This window comes from Varanus komodoensis, unplaced genomic scaffold, assembly GCF_004798865.1.
Source record: "Varanus komodoensis strain SLA01 unplaced genomic scaffold, ASM479886v1 scaffold9, whole genome shotgun sequence".
Lineage (NCBI taxonomy): Eukaryota > Metazoa > Chordata > Lepidosauria > Squamata > Varanidae > Varanus > Varanus komodoensis.
This window is the reverse complement of record NW_025336598.1, coordinates 37,610,919-37,629,083: the sequence shown is the minus strand read 5'-3', so window position 1 is coordinate 37,629,083 and position 18,165 is coordinate 37,610,919. Positions and strand designations below refer to the sequence as shown.

General features: G+C 45.6%; 1 protein-coding gene across 14 annotated transcripts in view; it reads left to right on the top strand.

Moving 5' to 3' along the window:
* FMNL2 (formin like 2) overlaps positions 1 to 18,165 on the top strand; it is a 279,853-nt gene that overhangs the window by 233,954 nt on the left and 27,734 nt on the right. For all 14 annotated transcript variants that reach the window (XR_006413533.1, XM_044418182.1, XM_044418181.1 and 11 more), the window contains 3 exons: positions 3,308 to 3,409; positions 5,413 to 5,728; positions 6,823 to 7,020. Coding sequence is in view for 13 of the 14 variants with exons in the window: in XM_044418182.1 (XP_044274117.1) it covers positions 3,308 to 3,409; positions 5,413 to 5,728; positions 6,823 to 7,020 (616 nt within the window). In the remaining variant the exon portion in view is untranslated. The remainder of the gene's footprint in view (positions 1 to 3,307; positions 3,410 to 5,412; positions 5,729 to 6,822; positions 7,021 to 18,165) is intronic.

The window sequence follows — 18,165 nt, the reverse complement described above, 5'->3', positions numbered from 1 at the left end:
CACCACAGCCCACCATGGCTTGAAACAACCCAATATGAGCTTTTTGATCATGCCAACTGGGTTCATCTGTAGTATCCAGCTAGTCTCCCTGCCAATGAAATGTATCCATCAGCAGAATAGGACAGCTTTGCTGCTATCCCCTTGCTCCTGCTAACCTTGTGGCTCCTAATTTCCTATACAGTGTTTGGGGAACGCTCAGTATGTTGTTCAGCTCCCAGAATTTGGTTTTGTTCAAAACACATGCTTTTATCTGAGCAGGAACAGCATAATTGAACTGCCTGCAAAACACCTTTAAATAGCTGTTCTAATATTACTGAGAACAAGGGCAAATGCCTGTTTAAAACACAACCAGTTTAAGTGATTCTGTTATACATTTACTCACTGCAAAAATTAAACTGGGACTGAAACCTCTTGTTCTGATTGTTCTTTTCCCAAACCAGCGCATAGCTGGAAAAAATTATCTGCAGGCAGCAGCATACAGATGCGGGAACATGCTTGCTGTTGCCCTTGGGCCTTGTTTGAGGCTGCTGGCAGAAACTGAAGCTGGACTGGTGGACCTTTGCTCTGATTCACCAGAGCTCACCTTATGTTCTTACTGCCTACTAAGCAGCTCGTGAAGCTTGCTGCAGAGGCTGGTTGAGTTTTTGCTGTCACAAAATCTGATTACTATTTCACCATCTCAGTAATTTTTTCCATTAATTATTAAGTAATATAACCAGTTTCAAAATTAGAATGCAGTTTTTAAAAGCTATATGGTTATTGATTCCATACAAATGATTAAACAGCTTAGGTAAGTCATATGGTTAGAAAATACTTTCTCATCGGGTCCATGTTTAACGTTCAGATTGGTTTAGAATTGTGAGTCATGTCTTTTCAAGGCATAGTCTCTGCAAGTGCCTTTGGGCAGCTTCATCCAGGGCTGATCTAGAGCCATGGATCTGACCATTCCTTTTTATATATGTAGAAAGAAACTAGCCATATTCATCTCCCATGTGGGTGGTCCTCTTGTACTTTGATCAGGGTATTGATTCAAATAGCTCGGGAGAATGTAATTCCCAATTCCAGATGGAGCCACTTGGGAGAATAGTTTCACCAAGGACTCTGTTCTATTTGTGGTGGTGCTGGGGAATTAATTTGCATATAAATTGCATATTCCATACACACACACACACACACACAAATTCAGCAGATCAATCTTTCATACCATGAAAGTACACACAGAAATCTCTGTTGCTCTCAAGATATACAGTGTTTTCAAAGCAGAGCCAGAGTGGAGCACCGTGATTGGTGCATTTTAAAAAAATTATCAGCATTAAGAATCTTTCTGGAATCTTTCTGGAATTTCATTTTCCAGAAATAAAGGCTCAAGGGTGTTGTGCATGACTCTTTCAGAGGAACATAGTCACCTGTGCAGTATTTATATTTCACTTTTCTGTCCTGTAAAATGATCTCAGTTAATCTTATCAATTATGGAGTGAGACTGGCTGCAGATTTTATTATTACATAAGCCTGATTTACATACTCAGATCCTGAATTAATAATCCATAACATGCATGTTTCATGTATGTTCCTGTAGTCTCTTTGCTGCTGCTGCTGCTTTGGCTCTTGTATGAGCAACAAAGCAAACCTAAAAGCCATGGTTAAGCCTAGTTTCCAGTTGTATGCAGACTATAGAAAATGATAGTTTATAGTTTAAAACTATAGGTAATGGCTGAGAGCAGAAGGCTACTGTAAACCCTTTCTTCATATCCTAGCTTGTTTGGAAGGCATTAACTATAATTTCTTGATTCTGACATAATGGAAGTTTAACTGCAGTTAAAATTCTTGAGATGTTGGGGAAGGAGGTTGTGAGGTTGTCACTGAGGTTGTCTGGGGCCTGCATTATTTTTACTTATTTTATCTGTTGACAAATGCTTGGCTCAGCCGAACACCAGCTGCCAAGACTTTGGAAATGGGGCCACAAATGCTTCTGGAGTGGCCATCGCTTTTCAGTACCGTGCCATGGTAACTATTATGCAGCTCCATTTCCAAAGTGGATACATGCAAAAGTTTGTTGTCCCCCTCAATTTCAGGAGTACCTTGGACCCTCAGAAAGAACTTGAAGTCCCATGGCATTCACCTGGGTGAAATGTTGGGTTCACCCCTATTTTTAATGTCCACTTCAAGGCAGATACAGGCAAGACCAAATAATTCCTGAATATAGTGCCATCACTGAAAAGCCCCTGTCTCTGTCATCCAACAAACTTAATAGTGTGGCCAATGTGCAGCCCTACTGTCCCTCCTACTGCTACTCCAAATTAAAAGCAAGAATTTTAAATTGGAAAAATATGATTTGCAGTGGCTACAAAGCACCTGAGGTTACATTTCACTTGTTTGTAAACTATTCACCCAAATTCGGTACCAAACTATCAAGCTTCCTCCATAAAATAAAAAAGATTATGTATGGTTATTAAATTTGGCAAAGGACCTGGTCTTTTAGATATTTCCAACATAAATATATTAACAAAGTATTATGTTAATATAAAGCTTCACTATTGCATCTACTATTTTTGTTATGCTTATGTACAGTTATTTTAGGCCACCATTAAATGTAGAACCCTTCTTCCTAGCAAGCCTATTTGCCTAGTAGATGTATCTCAGCCGCAATCCTGACCACATTCTAGAACAGGGGTCTCAAACTCAACTTACCTGGGGGCAGTCTGGGTGAGGCTGGGCCGCATCAAGTATTCCACCACCGCGGCGGTGGTGGGCCGCTCATCCCGTGTCGCTCCCGGAGGCCGGCCCGGGCGCCGCCTGCGCTTTGAAGGCCACAGGGCCCCTCCCCTGTGCCCCTCCCCTCCCAGCAAGTGGCCCGCGGGCCGCGAGTTTGAGGCCCCTGTTCTAGAAGCAGCAGGCAGTGACAGGGTGGTGGTGGTGTTAAATCTTACCATCTTCTTTGCTCCACCACCAAGTAGTTGCTCTCCTCTGACCTCTTTCCGGCTTGTCTGCCTCTTTCTTAAACTCTTCACTGATATATGCAACTAATCTAATTATTTTTCAAGAAACACGGGATTTGTACTTGGTGCCTTGGAGTGGCTCATGCACCAGCTCTTTATTCTCCATTTCATGGGTTGGGGGCACCGTTACATAGAATATCTTTCATTAAGAAATTATCTCTCCCCTGCTGTCAGACTTGGTTCTATTGCCTTCACGCCCAGTGAAAACAGATAATCAACTCTCCAGAATTTCATGTATATTTACATCTTTTGGGACTTTTATTAATGTGTGTAATCTCTCATCAACTAATCCCCTTTCTTGGCATGTCCAGTTATCAGAAAAACTTCAAGATACAGAAAATGAGGCTATGGCAAAGATTGTGGAATTGGAAAAGCAGCTCATGCAGAGAAACAAAGAACTGGATGTTGTCCGAGTAAGTGTCCCAAGGGCAGATGGTGTATGTTATTCACAAGTATGTCAACTTCCAAAAAGTGCAATCTGTTAGATTTAATTTAGCATGCATTGTTGACTATAGTTCAACTTTATATTCAAGAATGCAGAGGTTGTGTATGTTTGAAGTGTGCATTCACAATCCGTACAGGAAACGGATTGAAAAACTGCTTTATTTCTTTCTGCAAGCAATTCTACATAGCATTTTGAAACAGGTAATATATGCAGGACACAAGTACGTAAATAGCCTTATTTGAGTGTTCAGGATCCTCATGGAATCAACAAACAAGATGAAGGAACTCTTAACAGACAATCAGGGTTCCTCGTCATGTAGTGTCCCTTCACTGATAGAGGGAGGGCATTTTTCTTCCGTCACCCTCCAAGAGTTCAGGGAGATGGAAAGGCTTTGAGGAGGGGAGTGGACTAGAGTGTTGGTTCTGCAGAGATTCTGAATACCCAAATAGTGTATCATTTTCTTCTTTTCAGCTGTAATTCAAAGGCCGTACATAGATTTCTTTGTGCAATGGGACTTCTGTGGATTCTTATTCCGAATGGAGCTTTCAGTGATTGCTGACAAGCTGTTTCCCTTTGATCCCGCAAGCTTTGATGCAGAATGAGGAGCTGCAGTTAGAAAGAAATCAGGGAAATTCAGGTGTTTTCAGAAGTGTGTGGGTAGGAGATCTCAGCTGCAGTTTTCCGTATTCCCGATTTCATACAGTGCAATGCCTTGACTAAACCAGCTTACAAAAATTAGGAAAGCTTTCAAGAACTGCAGATGAGGAAAGAAGTTGCAAAAAGCAAGTTGGATGGAGAGAGGGAAGGCTGACAAGAAACAGTCAATCTGTTTGGTCAAGCGTCATAGCAGGGGAAGCGGGCGGGGTGGTGGTGCAGACTTGCTGACTGGTCTGTGCCAGGTGATGCAGTGCTGATAGATGTAAGGTTTCAAGTGCAGATTATTCTCCTGGTTTAAAATTTATTTATTTTAAATAAAAATAATAGTCTTTAGCTGTTAATGCAGCACTCTTTCCACCCTGGGCAACCCAGTAAGGCTGTTCCACTGGTGGAAAACAGAAGTAGGTAGTCTTAATATTAACCAAGCAGGAGGTATATTTAGATGCTGTGCGAAGCTTAAAGTTGCTAGAAGGCAAATGGGGAGTTTTATCCAGTAGCTGGGAGGAATAAATCCTCAGAGAAAAAAAAAGCATCAGCTTATTTTTTTTAATAAGTTCTGTTTTTATTTCCATGTAGTGGAATTTGTAGCTGTTTGAATTTGCACACTGGTGGTGCTTTATTTAGGTATTTATTATTACATTTATATGCTGCCTCATAGCCTGTGGGCTCTCTGGGCAGTTTACAAATATTAAAATAATAAATACAATTCAGAAAATACCCAAATACAGTATGACAGAGAACAACTATAGGTCAAGAGATCTAATAATTTTACCCCCCCAGACAGAGCAGCAATCAATATACAATTTTTAAAACTGGCTCAGCAAAAAACCCCACATAGGCTTAACCATTTTATTCTCCAGTTATTTTAATAGTTTTCACCTGGCGCTAAAAAGATGTTGGAGATTGTGCCAGGAACTCCTCTCAGAAACATGTTCCAGAGCTGGGGTGCCACTGCTTCTCTTGGTTGCTACCTCCATTACTTCTTTGGGGGGTTTCCTGAGAAGGACCTCTGCAGATGATTTTAAGGGTCAGGTAGGAACATATGAGACAAAGCACCGCTTCAAATAATCTGGCCCCAGGCCATTTAGGGCTTTACATGTAAGAGCAAGAACTTTGAAATAGGACTGGACGTCACTGGCAGACAGTGCAGTTGACGGAGGACTGGTGTGATGTCATTCCATCGGCCAGGCTGCATTAGTAGCTGTTGAGAAATGTCAGATGCTCCAGGCAATTGGCTGGTGAAGTCCTTTCTGATCTGGAAAGGAAACGAGGTATTCAGTTTCAAATCAATTTTATCTGTGGGGTGTTTTGCAGGAAATTTACAAAGATGCCAATACACAAGTTCACACTCTGAGAAAAATGGTGAAAGAAAAGGAGGAAGCCATCCAGAGACAGTCTACACTGGAGAAAAAGATTCATGAACTGGAGAAACAAGGTTCCATTAAAATCCAGAAGAAAGGAGATGGCGATATCAACATTCTTCCCGTTGGGGTTGCTTCTGGGACTTTGTCCTCAGGGTCAGAAGCGGCAGTGGGCACTTGTGGAGGTTCTGTTTCAGGCACTACATCTTCAGTTCCACTACCACCTCCGCCACCCCCCTTGCCACTGTCAGATGCAGAATTGGAAACAGGTGAGAAACAGGACCATTTAAAGGCAGAATACCATGGTTGGTTGGTTGGTTGGTTTGTTTATAAATTTATAAGCCACTGACTAACTTGACAGGGCTCTCTAAGTGGTGTACAATGTTAAAATATAAGCCAAAACATCACAATTCCTACTTTTAAAAAAACGGTTGGTACTGCAAGAGATCTTAAAACAACCAGTTGTTAAAATCAGATTTCAAAATGCCTACAAAAACAGTCAGTCTTCACCTGGCAGCAAAATGAAAGTAGTGTTGGCACCTGGCAGACTTCTTTAGGAGGCCCATTCCAAAGATGGGGTTGGGGGCAGCCACCAAGGCGGCTCATCTTCTATTTGCCATCCCTCTCACTTCCTTTAGGAAATTAGTGAGGATTTGTTTATGTGCTTTGATTGATTAAAAAAAAAACTTCATAGTCTCACCCTGGACACAATCACCCGAAGGTTAGATCCTTTAAAACCCATGGGGACATCCGTCTAATAACCAATTTCTTCCTTGTTGTTACTGCTGTGAACAAGGTATATTTCAAAAATAGCAGAAGTACAAAAAGGGACACATGTCCTAGCCCTGAGGAGCTTAATTGCGGTCCCTCGTCGTCTCTCCATAAGAAGTTATGGGCCAAATTCATAGGCAATGCAAAGCCAGAATGTTTTTTCAAGGCCACTAGTGTCCCATTAAGATGCCTATAATGGCTTGGTACTTGGTAACCTGAAGACAAGACCACCATGTTGATTGTCCTTAGTTCAGAGCAAATCTTTGGCATGGCCTGGCTTAGAGAGTGGAAGTAAGTGACAGCGACCTGTCCCACCCATGCCACACGCCTGTCAAGCTCCCGAGGAATGGGCGGAATCACCCTTGGCAGCAGGACAGGTTGTGTCCTCCAACCCCAGCCAGGGCCACTTGGTGCTGTGGTGAACAAGCCATGCAGAACCCCATGACAGCTGCCATGGCTTACTTTCGATTTATGAGCTGACAAACGCAGTCTGGGTGACAGTCATACCTTGGCTGAAGAGTTCCAGCCGTGAAACTTCTTTTTGTTTTGGCTGAGTCCTTTCAAATGCCTTGTTTCTTTTTCATTTCCACAGTGCAAAATGGTCCTGTGACAGCACCCATGCCTCCTCCCCTGCCACCACCTCCACCCCCACCGCCGCCACCGCCGCCTCTTCCTGGTCCAGCCACAGATCCAGTCCCGGCTCCCCCTGTCCCGCCCCCACCCCCACCTTCAGCACCACCTCTTCCAGGAACAGCCTCCCCTACCGTTGTCTTTAACTCAGGATTATCAGGTAAGAAATAGCATGCTCCCCTGGAGTGCCTTATAAATCCATTTATGGCCTAAAGAATTAACAGAAGGGGTCAAAGAAGGTTTTTTCCCACAAAAATGATCAAATGGACATAAGGGTGTTGTTGCACTCATGTCTTGTTTGTGGGTTTCCACAGGCAGCTGGTCAGCAAACCCGCTGGACTCGGTAGACCATTGGCCTGATCCAGTATGGCTGCTCTTAGGTCCTCATTTGATGTCTTTTGGTGACACTGGCCCAGTGGTGCAAAGTCTTAGCAACAGCATTGATTCCAAGGCAGGCTAATCTTCTAACTGCAGGGTGGCAGTAAGGTGATGCTGAGTACTTTCTGTGGAAAGTTTGAAAAAAGCTAAGGCTGCAGTCCTATACCCACTTACCTGGGACTAAGTTCTGTTGAACTCAATGGGACTTATTTTAAGTAGCTATGCATTTGGATTGCACTGTAAATCAGTGTTGTATCCCTTGTATCTGCCAGAAGGGGAGAAGATGAAGACCTTATGGAGATGATACAAAGGCTGAAAAGTTAAGATTCTCTTCTCCTTCTCCATTATGCTTTCAGGCTTTAAATTGGTGGGGAAATGCCTTGAGCCTGCCTTTTTAATGCTATTATAAATGGAGGCTTTATAGCAAAGGCAGGGAATGTGTGGTCCTCCAGATGTTGTTGGTCTGTAGGGATTATGCTCACTAGGGCTGATGGGAACTACACAAAAACATCAGGAGGCCACATGTTCCTGACCTCTGCTTCACATCGTTGTTACAGTTAGGGATGTGTGAGGAAACTATTTGGGAGTGGGAACCCATTGGGCTCCTTGGGCTTGGCTCCCTGGACGCTGGCCCACTTTGGCACTGCTGTGAGTCCAAGGTCCTGGTGATTGCACATTGCATTTATGTGGCACTTGAACTGAGGCTGCTGCCGGTTATGCAGCCTTTGTTCCACAAGCGATTTGGACTTGCACTTGGCTTGGCTTGGCTTGCCTTCTAAGACAGAGCTGAGCATGAGAAGAGATCCATGAATGCTAGAGGCTCAGGTTCTTCACAGCTTCGGTACATCCCTAGGTATAAGTAATTAGTACATTGGTAATGAAGAAGTGTTGGATGTCTCACCTCGTAAGGGTGACTTAGGGTTTCAAGAGATGAGACAGGCCTTTGTATGACAGTTGGAATGGCCGCCACAGAAGGCTTCTGCCCTTCCAGCCTAACCAGGTAGCTCAGTCATTCTGCCTCTGTGTTGTATTTCTGCTTGTTCAAAATGTGGTTAGTGTCAATACTCAACTGTGAAAGTTGAAAATCCTAGATAAAACTGTGTGCAGGTACACAAAGGGCATGTCCCTCCCCCTGTTTTGGATATATGACATTAGAACATGCTGGCAATCATTGTTAGGTAGCTGTCAATGTAAACCAGCATATTACTGAGTGTTCAGACATGCGTAGAATGTGTCTGGGATTTTCAGCACTCTGATGCAGTCTTGACATTCATCAGAACGTTGGACATTCCCTGTTTAAAAAATCAGGAGAGGTGACCATAACTTTGCATGCAGAAAGCTCCATACTCATGTCCCTGTCTGAGACTGCAGAGAGAATCGATGCTGTAAAGCTACATGGATGAAGAGTGTGACCTGGCAGAAGGCAGATTCCCAAGTACACAATAAAACAGAGCGGGGTGGGAGATGAAAGCAGAAGTACCGCTTGGGTGCTTCCATGCCATTTGGATATTTCTTTGGCACCACAGTGGTTCCAGCTAGCTAAGTGTAAGGCCCTCTAGAAAGGGCTTTTTCTATTTTTCTCTTTCTGACTTGGCTATAACACCCATAATTGATCAAGTAAGAGTTTAGCAGAGCATTGGATTCAGTTTCAGGTTCTTAAAAGGCATCACTGTGGCTGGGTGGCTCCATTACTTAACTTTCCAGATAGTTTGGGCTTCAGCTTTCAGTTTTCCTGTCCATTTCCTATACTAGCAGAGACTGATGGAAGTTGGAAATCCAAAAGAGCTGAGCATCTTCTGTCTGCCCACCCTTGAAACAGAGCATCCCTTCCTCAAGCCTCTTAATCTAGGAGAAAAGGGAGTAACAATTCTTGGTGGAAAAAATGCTGGAAGGGAAAGGGTCTGAAATCCCCTCCTGTCTCTCCTCTCTCCCTACATACTGCTCTTGTACTCCAGGCTGCAGCATCAGTGGCCACTTTTCAGAAAGAGTGCAGGGACTCAAAGGAGAAGTGGTAGTCAGCCGAGTGTACAATGTGTAGTTTAGATCTCATAAATGCCTGTACCTGCCAGACCGGAAAAGAAGGCTTATTTCATTTCCTGCCCACCAGGACTGGAAAATGGTGGCTGCATATGCTATCCATTTGAGACGGGTGTGATCATTTTTTATTTCATTGCCAAAGTTCTGTATTAAAGTTTCAAAATCTCTGTTCCAAAGAATGCCTCCCTAATTATTAAGACAGTGCTGCTGCTTCTGCCAGAGTTCCAAGTGTGACTTCATAATTCCTAAATCTGTCTGAACTTAATGGAAGTTTCACTCTCGGTCACTTTAGATGGAAGTCCTGTTTTGTCTAACCCAGGTATTTTACGCAGCAAGTTCCATTATCCCAGAACAACTCTCTAGAATAGAGAAGATGGTGACTCTCCTGCCAGAGGGCTGGATTCCCTCACACTCTGAGAACCATCAGTCTAGCCTTGGCTTTTGCAGCTTGCTAATTCACACTCAAAGCTCCTCTAAGTTAAGAGCTCTGCCATTCCTGAATGGCAGTTTGGGCCCATCAGTGTGCCACATAACTCGGTAAGTGGAGCAGCTGTCAACAAGCAAATGAATACCGGCTGGTATTGTGCAGATGAGACCACCTTCCCCAACATGATCCCTTCTAGAAGGAAGCCGCCTAGATTTGTTGGAATACAAATCCCAGCATACCCCAGCCTACTTGGGCACCAGGGTGGGGAAGCCTGGAATCAACCATAAAAGAATATTGTAATTGTAGATTGAGAGAGTTTGAGCTCTTTAATGTATTTTAAAGTCAGATGGCTGATTCTTACCATTCCAAGAATTCTGTCTAAGTCTTCATAGAACTTTTTTTTAAAAAGAAGCTGTGAGAAGCAAAGGTCCCGGGGGATACAGCAGAAACACCCCCTTTTCCATTATACTATTCCATCTGTGTCCCATTTTTAGAGATCCTGTGATACATACTCACTTAAAAGCAAGTCACACTGAGATGCTTCTGTGCCACTGGGGCATTTATTTGGCAGCACAGTGGCTTCGGCTAGCCAAATGCAAGGCCTTCTAGCAAGCACTTTCTTTCACCTTTCCCTTCCTGGCTTGGGTCCAGTGTCCATAGTTATTCATCCTCAGATGGTAAATGTGAAATTGGCAGAGGAGTGATTTAGTTTCAAGGTCTTAAAAGTGATCACACTGTCTGGGTGGCTCCATTCAGGCAATTATTGTTGGTTGTGTTTTTTCTCCTGCCATTTACAGTCCTTGGCCTGGTTGAATCATCATCAGTCACTGTCCTCCTTGGAGCTGAGGCCAAATCTAGTTGATGATTGGCTTGTGCAAACAACCACCCTAATGATGACTTCGTTAGGGTGGCCTAACCTTGGCCTAGAAGTTCCCCTGACAACCTGTGGCTTGTAGTAGGGCTTGCTTTGTTCTTGTGTCATCCGAACCCAGGTGGCACGACTCATCCAGAGTGAAGACAAAGCTTTAGAGCCGCTTGGCGAGAGGGGCAAAATCTCCTTGCTGGGTTGCAACTGGCTGAACCACTGCAGCCGCCCCCAAAGTGCTCAAGTGAGACTTGGGGGCAGCTGCAGAGTTTGACATGGCAGCACTGGGATAGCCTACCCACGATATGCCTGATCATCTGTTGGGCCCATCAGGGGTAGTGTAACAATGAGTTGTGCACCCAGTATCTTTCCTGAAAATGACCATTACTAGCACCAGAAGAGAGTTCAAAGCACCGGAATTTCATGTGTACTAATGGCCAAAAGGACATTAGGGAGAGAGAACTCCTAATATGTTTGTTACTTATTCTCCTAGCAACTGAATGATAAAAGAATGAAAGAATGCCATTTATGAGTTCGGGTACAGGATTGCGTTTTCAATTAAAGAATAAAAATCTAGAGATTAGCAAACATAAAATATTAGATGTGAAGAAAGGTATTCCAGAGGGTAAAAAGACAATTCAGCCATAAAATTTGGCATCCCTAAATCCACTTGTTAGATTGCCAGGGTGGTGACAGGCAGTACGCAGATCCATTTCCTGGGACTGCAGTTTGTGCTTTACCATCTGGAGAAGGTAAAGAAGAGCAGAAATCTCTTCTTATGAGGAGGAAATGCGTAAACCAATGCAAGCATGGAAAGGCCTGCCTTCTCTCAGTTCCTCTGAGTACACTGGGGAACTTGGATGATTGGTTAGTGATCACCCTGAAATAATGGCTGGCTAATGATCCAAACTAATGGCTGTGGATCTCTGGATAAAGTAGCACATCTGGTATAATTTTCAACTTTTGCAGCACCCAAACAAACCTGCTGGAACTTCCTGCAGAGCTGCTGCTGAGAGCTGGGGGTCTTCCAAAAGGATATTCCACTGAGGCGCAAGGGATAATGACTGAAGCAGATCACGGTCAGGCCTCCTCCTCACACCTGCCTCATGCATGTCTGGACGTGCTTGGCATACTTGCTGATCTGAATCTGGCTAAAATTTCAAACCTGATTTAAAAAACAAAAGCAAACAACCCCTAACTTGGTATTAAGGGGCTTTAAGGAGAGTAAGCTCCTTTGCTTCATTCAGCTACTTAATTGGTTCTAGAAGAAGGTTAGGGTTAGGGTTAGGGTTAGGGTTGGGTTGAGAGTTGATGAAAAGCTGGTGTGCTGATTAAGATACTGGTGTGTACACTAACAGATTTGTTGTTCACACCTGGTTCATCAGCCGGAGGAATTTGAGTCATATACACAAAGGAATGTGCACTTAGAAATAGCTCCTTTCATTGTAAAGAATTAAGACACTCAATAAAGTAGTGAAACTCTTGAGTACTGTTGAACTTCGCATTACAGTGGTCTCTTACAGGTCATTGGTCTGTATCATTTAGCTTGCAAACTTTATTTGCAAGTAAGTTACAGTGCAAAAAGGGTGAAGTGCAGTTTCCGAATAATAGTGTATATGACAGAATTACTGTGGCACTAAGCCATCTTCTTCAACTGACTTGAACAAAATTGCCAGAGTAAAGGACCATGAGTGTTGTGTTTTGTTTGACAACTTCTAAGGTGAATTCATTGCCAGCTTACCACACTGAAGTAACCTCATGTAAGAAAATAGGTTTTGCCTTGTGGAAAATTTGTGGAAGATGTGTAACCCTCCAGATGATCAACTTCAGCTCCCATCAGTCCCAATCAACATGGCATTGCCAGGGATTCTGGGATTTGGGCTTCAAAAACAGCTAGGGGTTACATGCCCTAACAAGTAAGAATGATTGATCACTATGCACCATGTGCATAAATTGCTCCTCAGTGCAACTTAGAAACAAATGTAATGTGTGAAGCTGTTCTTCATCGTGGCCTCTGTGCATCACACATATGAGGTTGCTGCGCCTGCTCAGTGCCTAGGCCGGAAGATAAGAAAGCTAACGGTTTTTGGCGGGAAAACTCTGCTCCCCTCCCCCTTTGTGGTATAAATAGAGTGGAGTGTCCGCCATTTTGCTCAGTCTTTGCGACCGCCGTTCACTGTGCCTCGTGCCTATTCATCTCTCGCTATAGATCTGTGCCTCTTCGTTGGTTTTTCTCAAAAAGTTTAAACTTCTCTTACTCCAAGTTTGTTCTTCTCCCCGATTCTGTCCGTTTTCTTCTTGAATTCTTTCTCTCTATATAAAAAAACAAAACAAAAAAATATTATCTTACTCTCTATACTGTCCTCTTTTCTTCATTTTTCCGCAATGGCGCAGCGGGCGGCATTCCGCAAATGTATTGAATGTGGATCTAAAATGTCGCCAGCCGATCCACATGATCTATGCCTCCTCTGCCTCGGCGAGGGGCATAGGACCGACAAGTGTGGTCATTGCTTGGCGTTTACCAAGCAGGCGTGGAAAAATAGGGAGAATCGTCTCAGAAAGCTCCTATGGGATCAGGCATTAATGCAGTCTGACCAACTGCTCCTACGGCCTGCTTCCTCTTCGTCCGCGCCTCCTCAGCGCTCCTCCTCCACCGTGAGCGCTTCGGCGAAGCATCCTTCCTTGACCTCTGCCGACCCTCCTCAGCATCCTTCGGACAAGGGCGCCACTTCTATGGGGGCTCAGTCGCTGCCTTCTCTCCTGACTAAGAAATGGGAGAAGTGCAAGCATACCAGTCTGGATAAAACTTCCACCCATAAGAAGTTGAGGAAGGAAAAGGTGGATAAGCCCGCTCGCAAGAGCAAGAAACCTGACCGCCCAAAACAACGAGGCTCAGGTTCATTGGGCTTCTCGGTACCGACGGCCACCACCCACCCGAGGGGGTCGGTACTGGCCCTGCAACTCGTTATGCAGGTGACACCACCAGGATCCCCCAGGCCAACCACTCGGCCTGAGAGCGTGCCTCCCCAGTAACAGGAGGAGCCACTTCGGGAGTCCATCTCTGATGGCGAAATCAGAGACTCCCCGCCAAGGGAACGCTCACCAACACCCATGCCACCAACTGAATCTCATGTGGCCTCACCATTACCTCCTAGAGGTCGCAGCCGTTCATCCGAGCGTTGAGATGAAAGTTGGTTGATTCCAGGATATGGTGCTCCCCATGGCTGGGGTGGGTACCAGCCATATCCCTATTTCCCTTGTGAGCAGAGATCACCATCGGTCCTGAGGGATGTGCCATCCACCTCCAGGCATATGGAGACGAGGCGCCCAGCCTCCCCTGAAACCTCCTCCTCCTCAAACGACGACCGGCCACACTACGTGGAAGACTCTGAGGACTCGGAGGTCGACTCCACATCCCCTGATGTGGCTGTCGCATATCAAGGGCCTGCTTCACCCGACGAACCTCATGTCTCGTTCACAGAGCTCATGTCCCGCTTGGTTCGTTCACTTGAAATCGAAGCCCATCAACAGCCAGGCCCTTCGACAGATTGCTTCTATGACGTCGTTCGGGGAGAGCAGTCCGCATCCATAGCTCTGCCGCTTATAACTACACTGCAACAGGCTATGGTCCAACTCTGGGCCCAACCGGCCCAACCACAAGCGACCTCCCACAGATATGAGGCTATGTATAGCGTTCGGGACGATGACATTCCCTTCCTGCTCCGTCACCCAAAACCGAACTCTCTTGTGGTTGAATCCTCCCAGGGCAGGGAGTCCAGGGGACATACCGCTCCTTGAGACAAGGAAGGGAAGAAAATCGATATGCTTGCGCGCTGAGTCTATGCGGCCTCTGGACTCGGCGTGCGCATATCGAACTACGAAGCGACACTGGCACGTTACCAGTACTTTATCATGCAGAAACTGGATAACGTCACTTCCTTCCTTCCGGACCACCAAGCGGATCTTGCCAGGGTTTTTATTAAGGAGGCGATGCAGGTGGCGGTACAACAGCTGTCTACCGCTCGTCACCATGTAGACACCGATTCAAGGGCCCTCGTCAACGCCATCTCGCTACGGCGACATGCATGGCTGCGCAATTGTTATTTCCCCGATGAGATGAAGCGCAGAATCGAAGAAAAGTCTTTTGATGGTACCGGTCTGTTCCACCAGAAGACTGACCGAAAATTAAAGGCGATTCATGAATCACGCCTAACTGCATGCCGCATGGAGCTCCCGCAAAAACATACGTGGCAGTGGCCCCGGTCGTTCTATCGGAATCAACCATATTATCCACACCAGCAAAACTACCCTCGAACCCAACAATACCAACAACGGCAGCGTCAGAGGCAGCAAGCACAACAGCGTTTTTCCTCAAGACCGTAGGCGATTCGATACCGATAAACGCCCACGTTGATGGCTTGCGTGAACCATCCTCTCTATTCCAGCACCACCTTCCCTTCTCCCTTTTGGGGACCAGCTCCAGGGCCGACTCCCCATTTGGGAGTCCATTACATCTGATAAGTGGGTGTTATCTATCATCTCGTTCGGATATAGAATAGAATTCGATGTTATCCCTCCTTCGAGCCCGATTCGCTTCACACCTTCTTCATCGGTGCTACACAATGAAGTCTCACAGCTGCTTCACAAGGGAGCGATTCGAAAATTGTCCTGCTCAGAAGGATTGCATGGATTCTATTCCAGATATTTTACGGTCCCGAAAAGGGACGGTGGTCTCCATCCAGTCCTGGACTTATGAACTCTTAACAAGTACATCAAACCAAGGAAGTTCCGGATGACCACTTTACAGAACATTCTTCTGTTATTGAAAAGAGAGGATTGGTTCGCCTCACTGGATTTGAAGGATGCTTATTTTCATATTTCCATACATCCTTCACACAGACGCTTTCTACGTTTTACTGTCAGATCCGACCTGTTCGAGTTTAACGTCCTACCCTTTGGCTTGGCCACAGCCCCTGGAGTCTTTACAAAGTGTATGGCACCAGTATGCGCACACTTGCGGACTCGCGGAGTACAAGTTTACCCATACTTAGACGACTGGCTGATCGTCTCGCAATCCGAACAAGGACACAACTCGACTCGACATGGGAAAAAGCTTTCCTCCCACCGAAACATCAGAATGCTTTATGCAGCCATATCCATCGGATTCGATTACACGGAACGGTTCCAGCCTTGTCCGTTCAGCGACTACTGGGGCATATGGCTGCTGCTATTGCCATTGTCCCGTATGCCAGGTTACGTATGCAACCCATTCAACTGTTCTTCAACGCTGTTTTTCAACCGCAACAAGATCCTGCCACCAAGCAGATTCAGATCCCGCATGCAGTCCTTCACACTTTAACGTGGTGGACCATCACAGACAACCTGTCAATTGGCACCCCGTTTTGACCACCTCAGCCAATGACGACTCTGTACACCGACGTATCCCTCCTGGGATGGGGTGCGGCATGTTCGGGACTTCGGGTCCAAGGTACTTGGAACCGACAAGAGGCGAGGAAACACATCAACTTCCTGGAACTTCTGGCGATTTTCAACACCCTCAAGGCTTTCGAGACTGTGTTATGCCATCAAATTGTCCAAATTGCATCAGACAATATAGTGGCAGTTTTCTACATCAACAAGCAGGGGGGCACAAAATCTCCAGCCTTAGCATGCTTATCGATGGACATTTGGGACTGGTGCATACCGAGGAACATCACGCTTATGGCGGTTCACCTGGCTGGAACCGATAACGTCGAAGCAGATACATTAAGCAGACAGATGTCGACAACCCACGAATGGGAGTTGGACAAACAACTTTGCGAGGGACTCTTCCGCCTGTGGGGTTATCCGGATGTGGACTTGTTTGCCACGTGACAGAACAGCCTGTGTGCCCTTTACTGTTCCAGAGCGGGCGTCGGGCCGGGATCAATTGGAGATGCTCTCATGGTCCCTTGGAGCAACATGACTTTTTATACGTTTCCTCCAATCCCACTTCTGACGAGAGTGGTGACAAAAATAGCCCAGGACAGGGCCACGGGGACACTAGTGACTCCGTGGTGGCCAAGACAACCATGGTTTACCACTCTCTTGCTGCTGTCCAGAAGAACGTCCAGAAGAATGTACCAACTCTCCCACACTTGTTAACACAACAAGGAGGAGCGATCCGCCATCCGGATATATTCTCTCTGAAGCTGACGGCATGGCGAATCACCTGATTCACGTCACCGAGTTGGTACCGGGGACACCTCACGCTACGGGTGACCTCACTCCACACGGTATATGCAGCCCCAACTTCGAATTCGACAGCGAATATCACGATACCGATGCCTATCTACAGAGAAATTCAGGCGATTATAGAATCTGCATTAAGACCGTCCACTCGTCGTTCCTATACGGCTAAATGGAGAAGATTCTCCTCTTTTGCGGAGTGCCATTCGTTCTCCCCTGCAACGGCTTCAGTCACCAATATCTTACAATTTCTTTTACATTTGCATCATGAGGGACTTAAACTGTCATCCATCAAAGTTTATGCAGCCGCTATATCCCATTATCGTGGCACTATACACGGGTTATCAGTCTTCTCACAACCGCTGGTTCGGCACTCATTAAGGGACTACAAAATTTACATCTGTCTATTCGCCCTGCCATGCCAATGTGGAGTCTTTCTGTAGTACTCCAAGCGCTTACCAAACCACCGTTCGAGCCTTTAGCAACTGCGGACTTACGCCTGGTGTCATGGAAAACTGCCTTTCTAGTAGCGGTTGCATCAGCACGAAGAGCTAGCGAGCTCTGTGCTCTCTGCATAGACCCACCATTTTTGAACTTCCATAAGGAAAAAGTTGTCCTTTGGATGGATTTCTCCTTTTTACCCAAGGTGGCCACATTGTTCCACCTGAATCAGGATATCGTTCTACCGGCTTTCTTTCCGTCGCCGTCGACCCTGATAGAACATGCTTTACACACGCTTGATGTTCGCCGCTGCTTGGCCTTCTACAGATCCCGCACTGAATCTTTTCGTACTACTAATAGACTTTTTGTTAAATACTCCGAGCAAAAAAAGGGATCACCAATATCATCTCAGAGACTCTCTAACTGGATCACCCAGACTATTGTCCTGGCTTATCAGCTATCGAAAATAGACTTACCTGTCTCTCCAACTGGCCATTCTACACGAGCAGTAGCGACCTCGTCCGCTTTTGCCGCAGGGGTTCCGTTGCAAGACATCTGCAGAGCTGCGATCTGGGCTGGTCCATGTACTTTCACCAAGCACTATCGGCTTGATGGACGGGATTGCTCTTTTGGTAGAGCTGTTCTCTCATCCGTTCTTCGATGATGATACCTCCCTCCGCCGAGTCTGGTAAGCTTGCGAATCACCCATATGTGTGATGCACAGAGGCCACGACGAAGAAAAGCAGGTTGCTTACCTGTAACTGATGTTCTTTGAGTGGCCATCTGTGCATTCACACAACCCACCCGCCGGCCCCACTCAGTGTCGGTGAGTGGATATCGTGTTTTTTCTTGGTACCATACTATAATTTGCATCGGTACCATTTGGATTATGTCGCTGGGTGATTTTTTTTTTTTTTTTTTGTTACCAA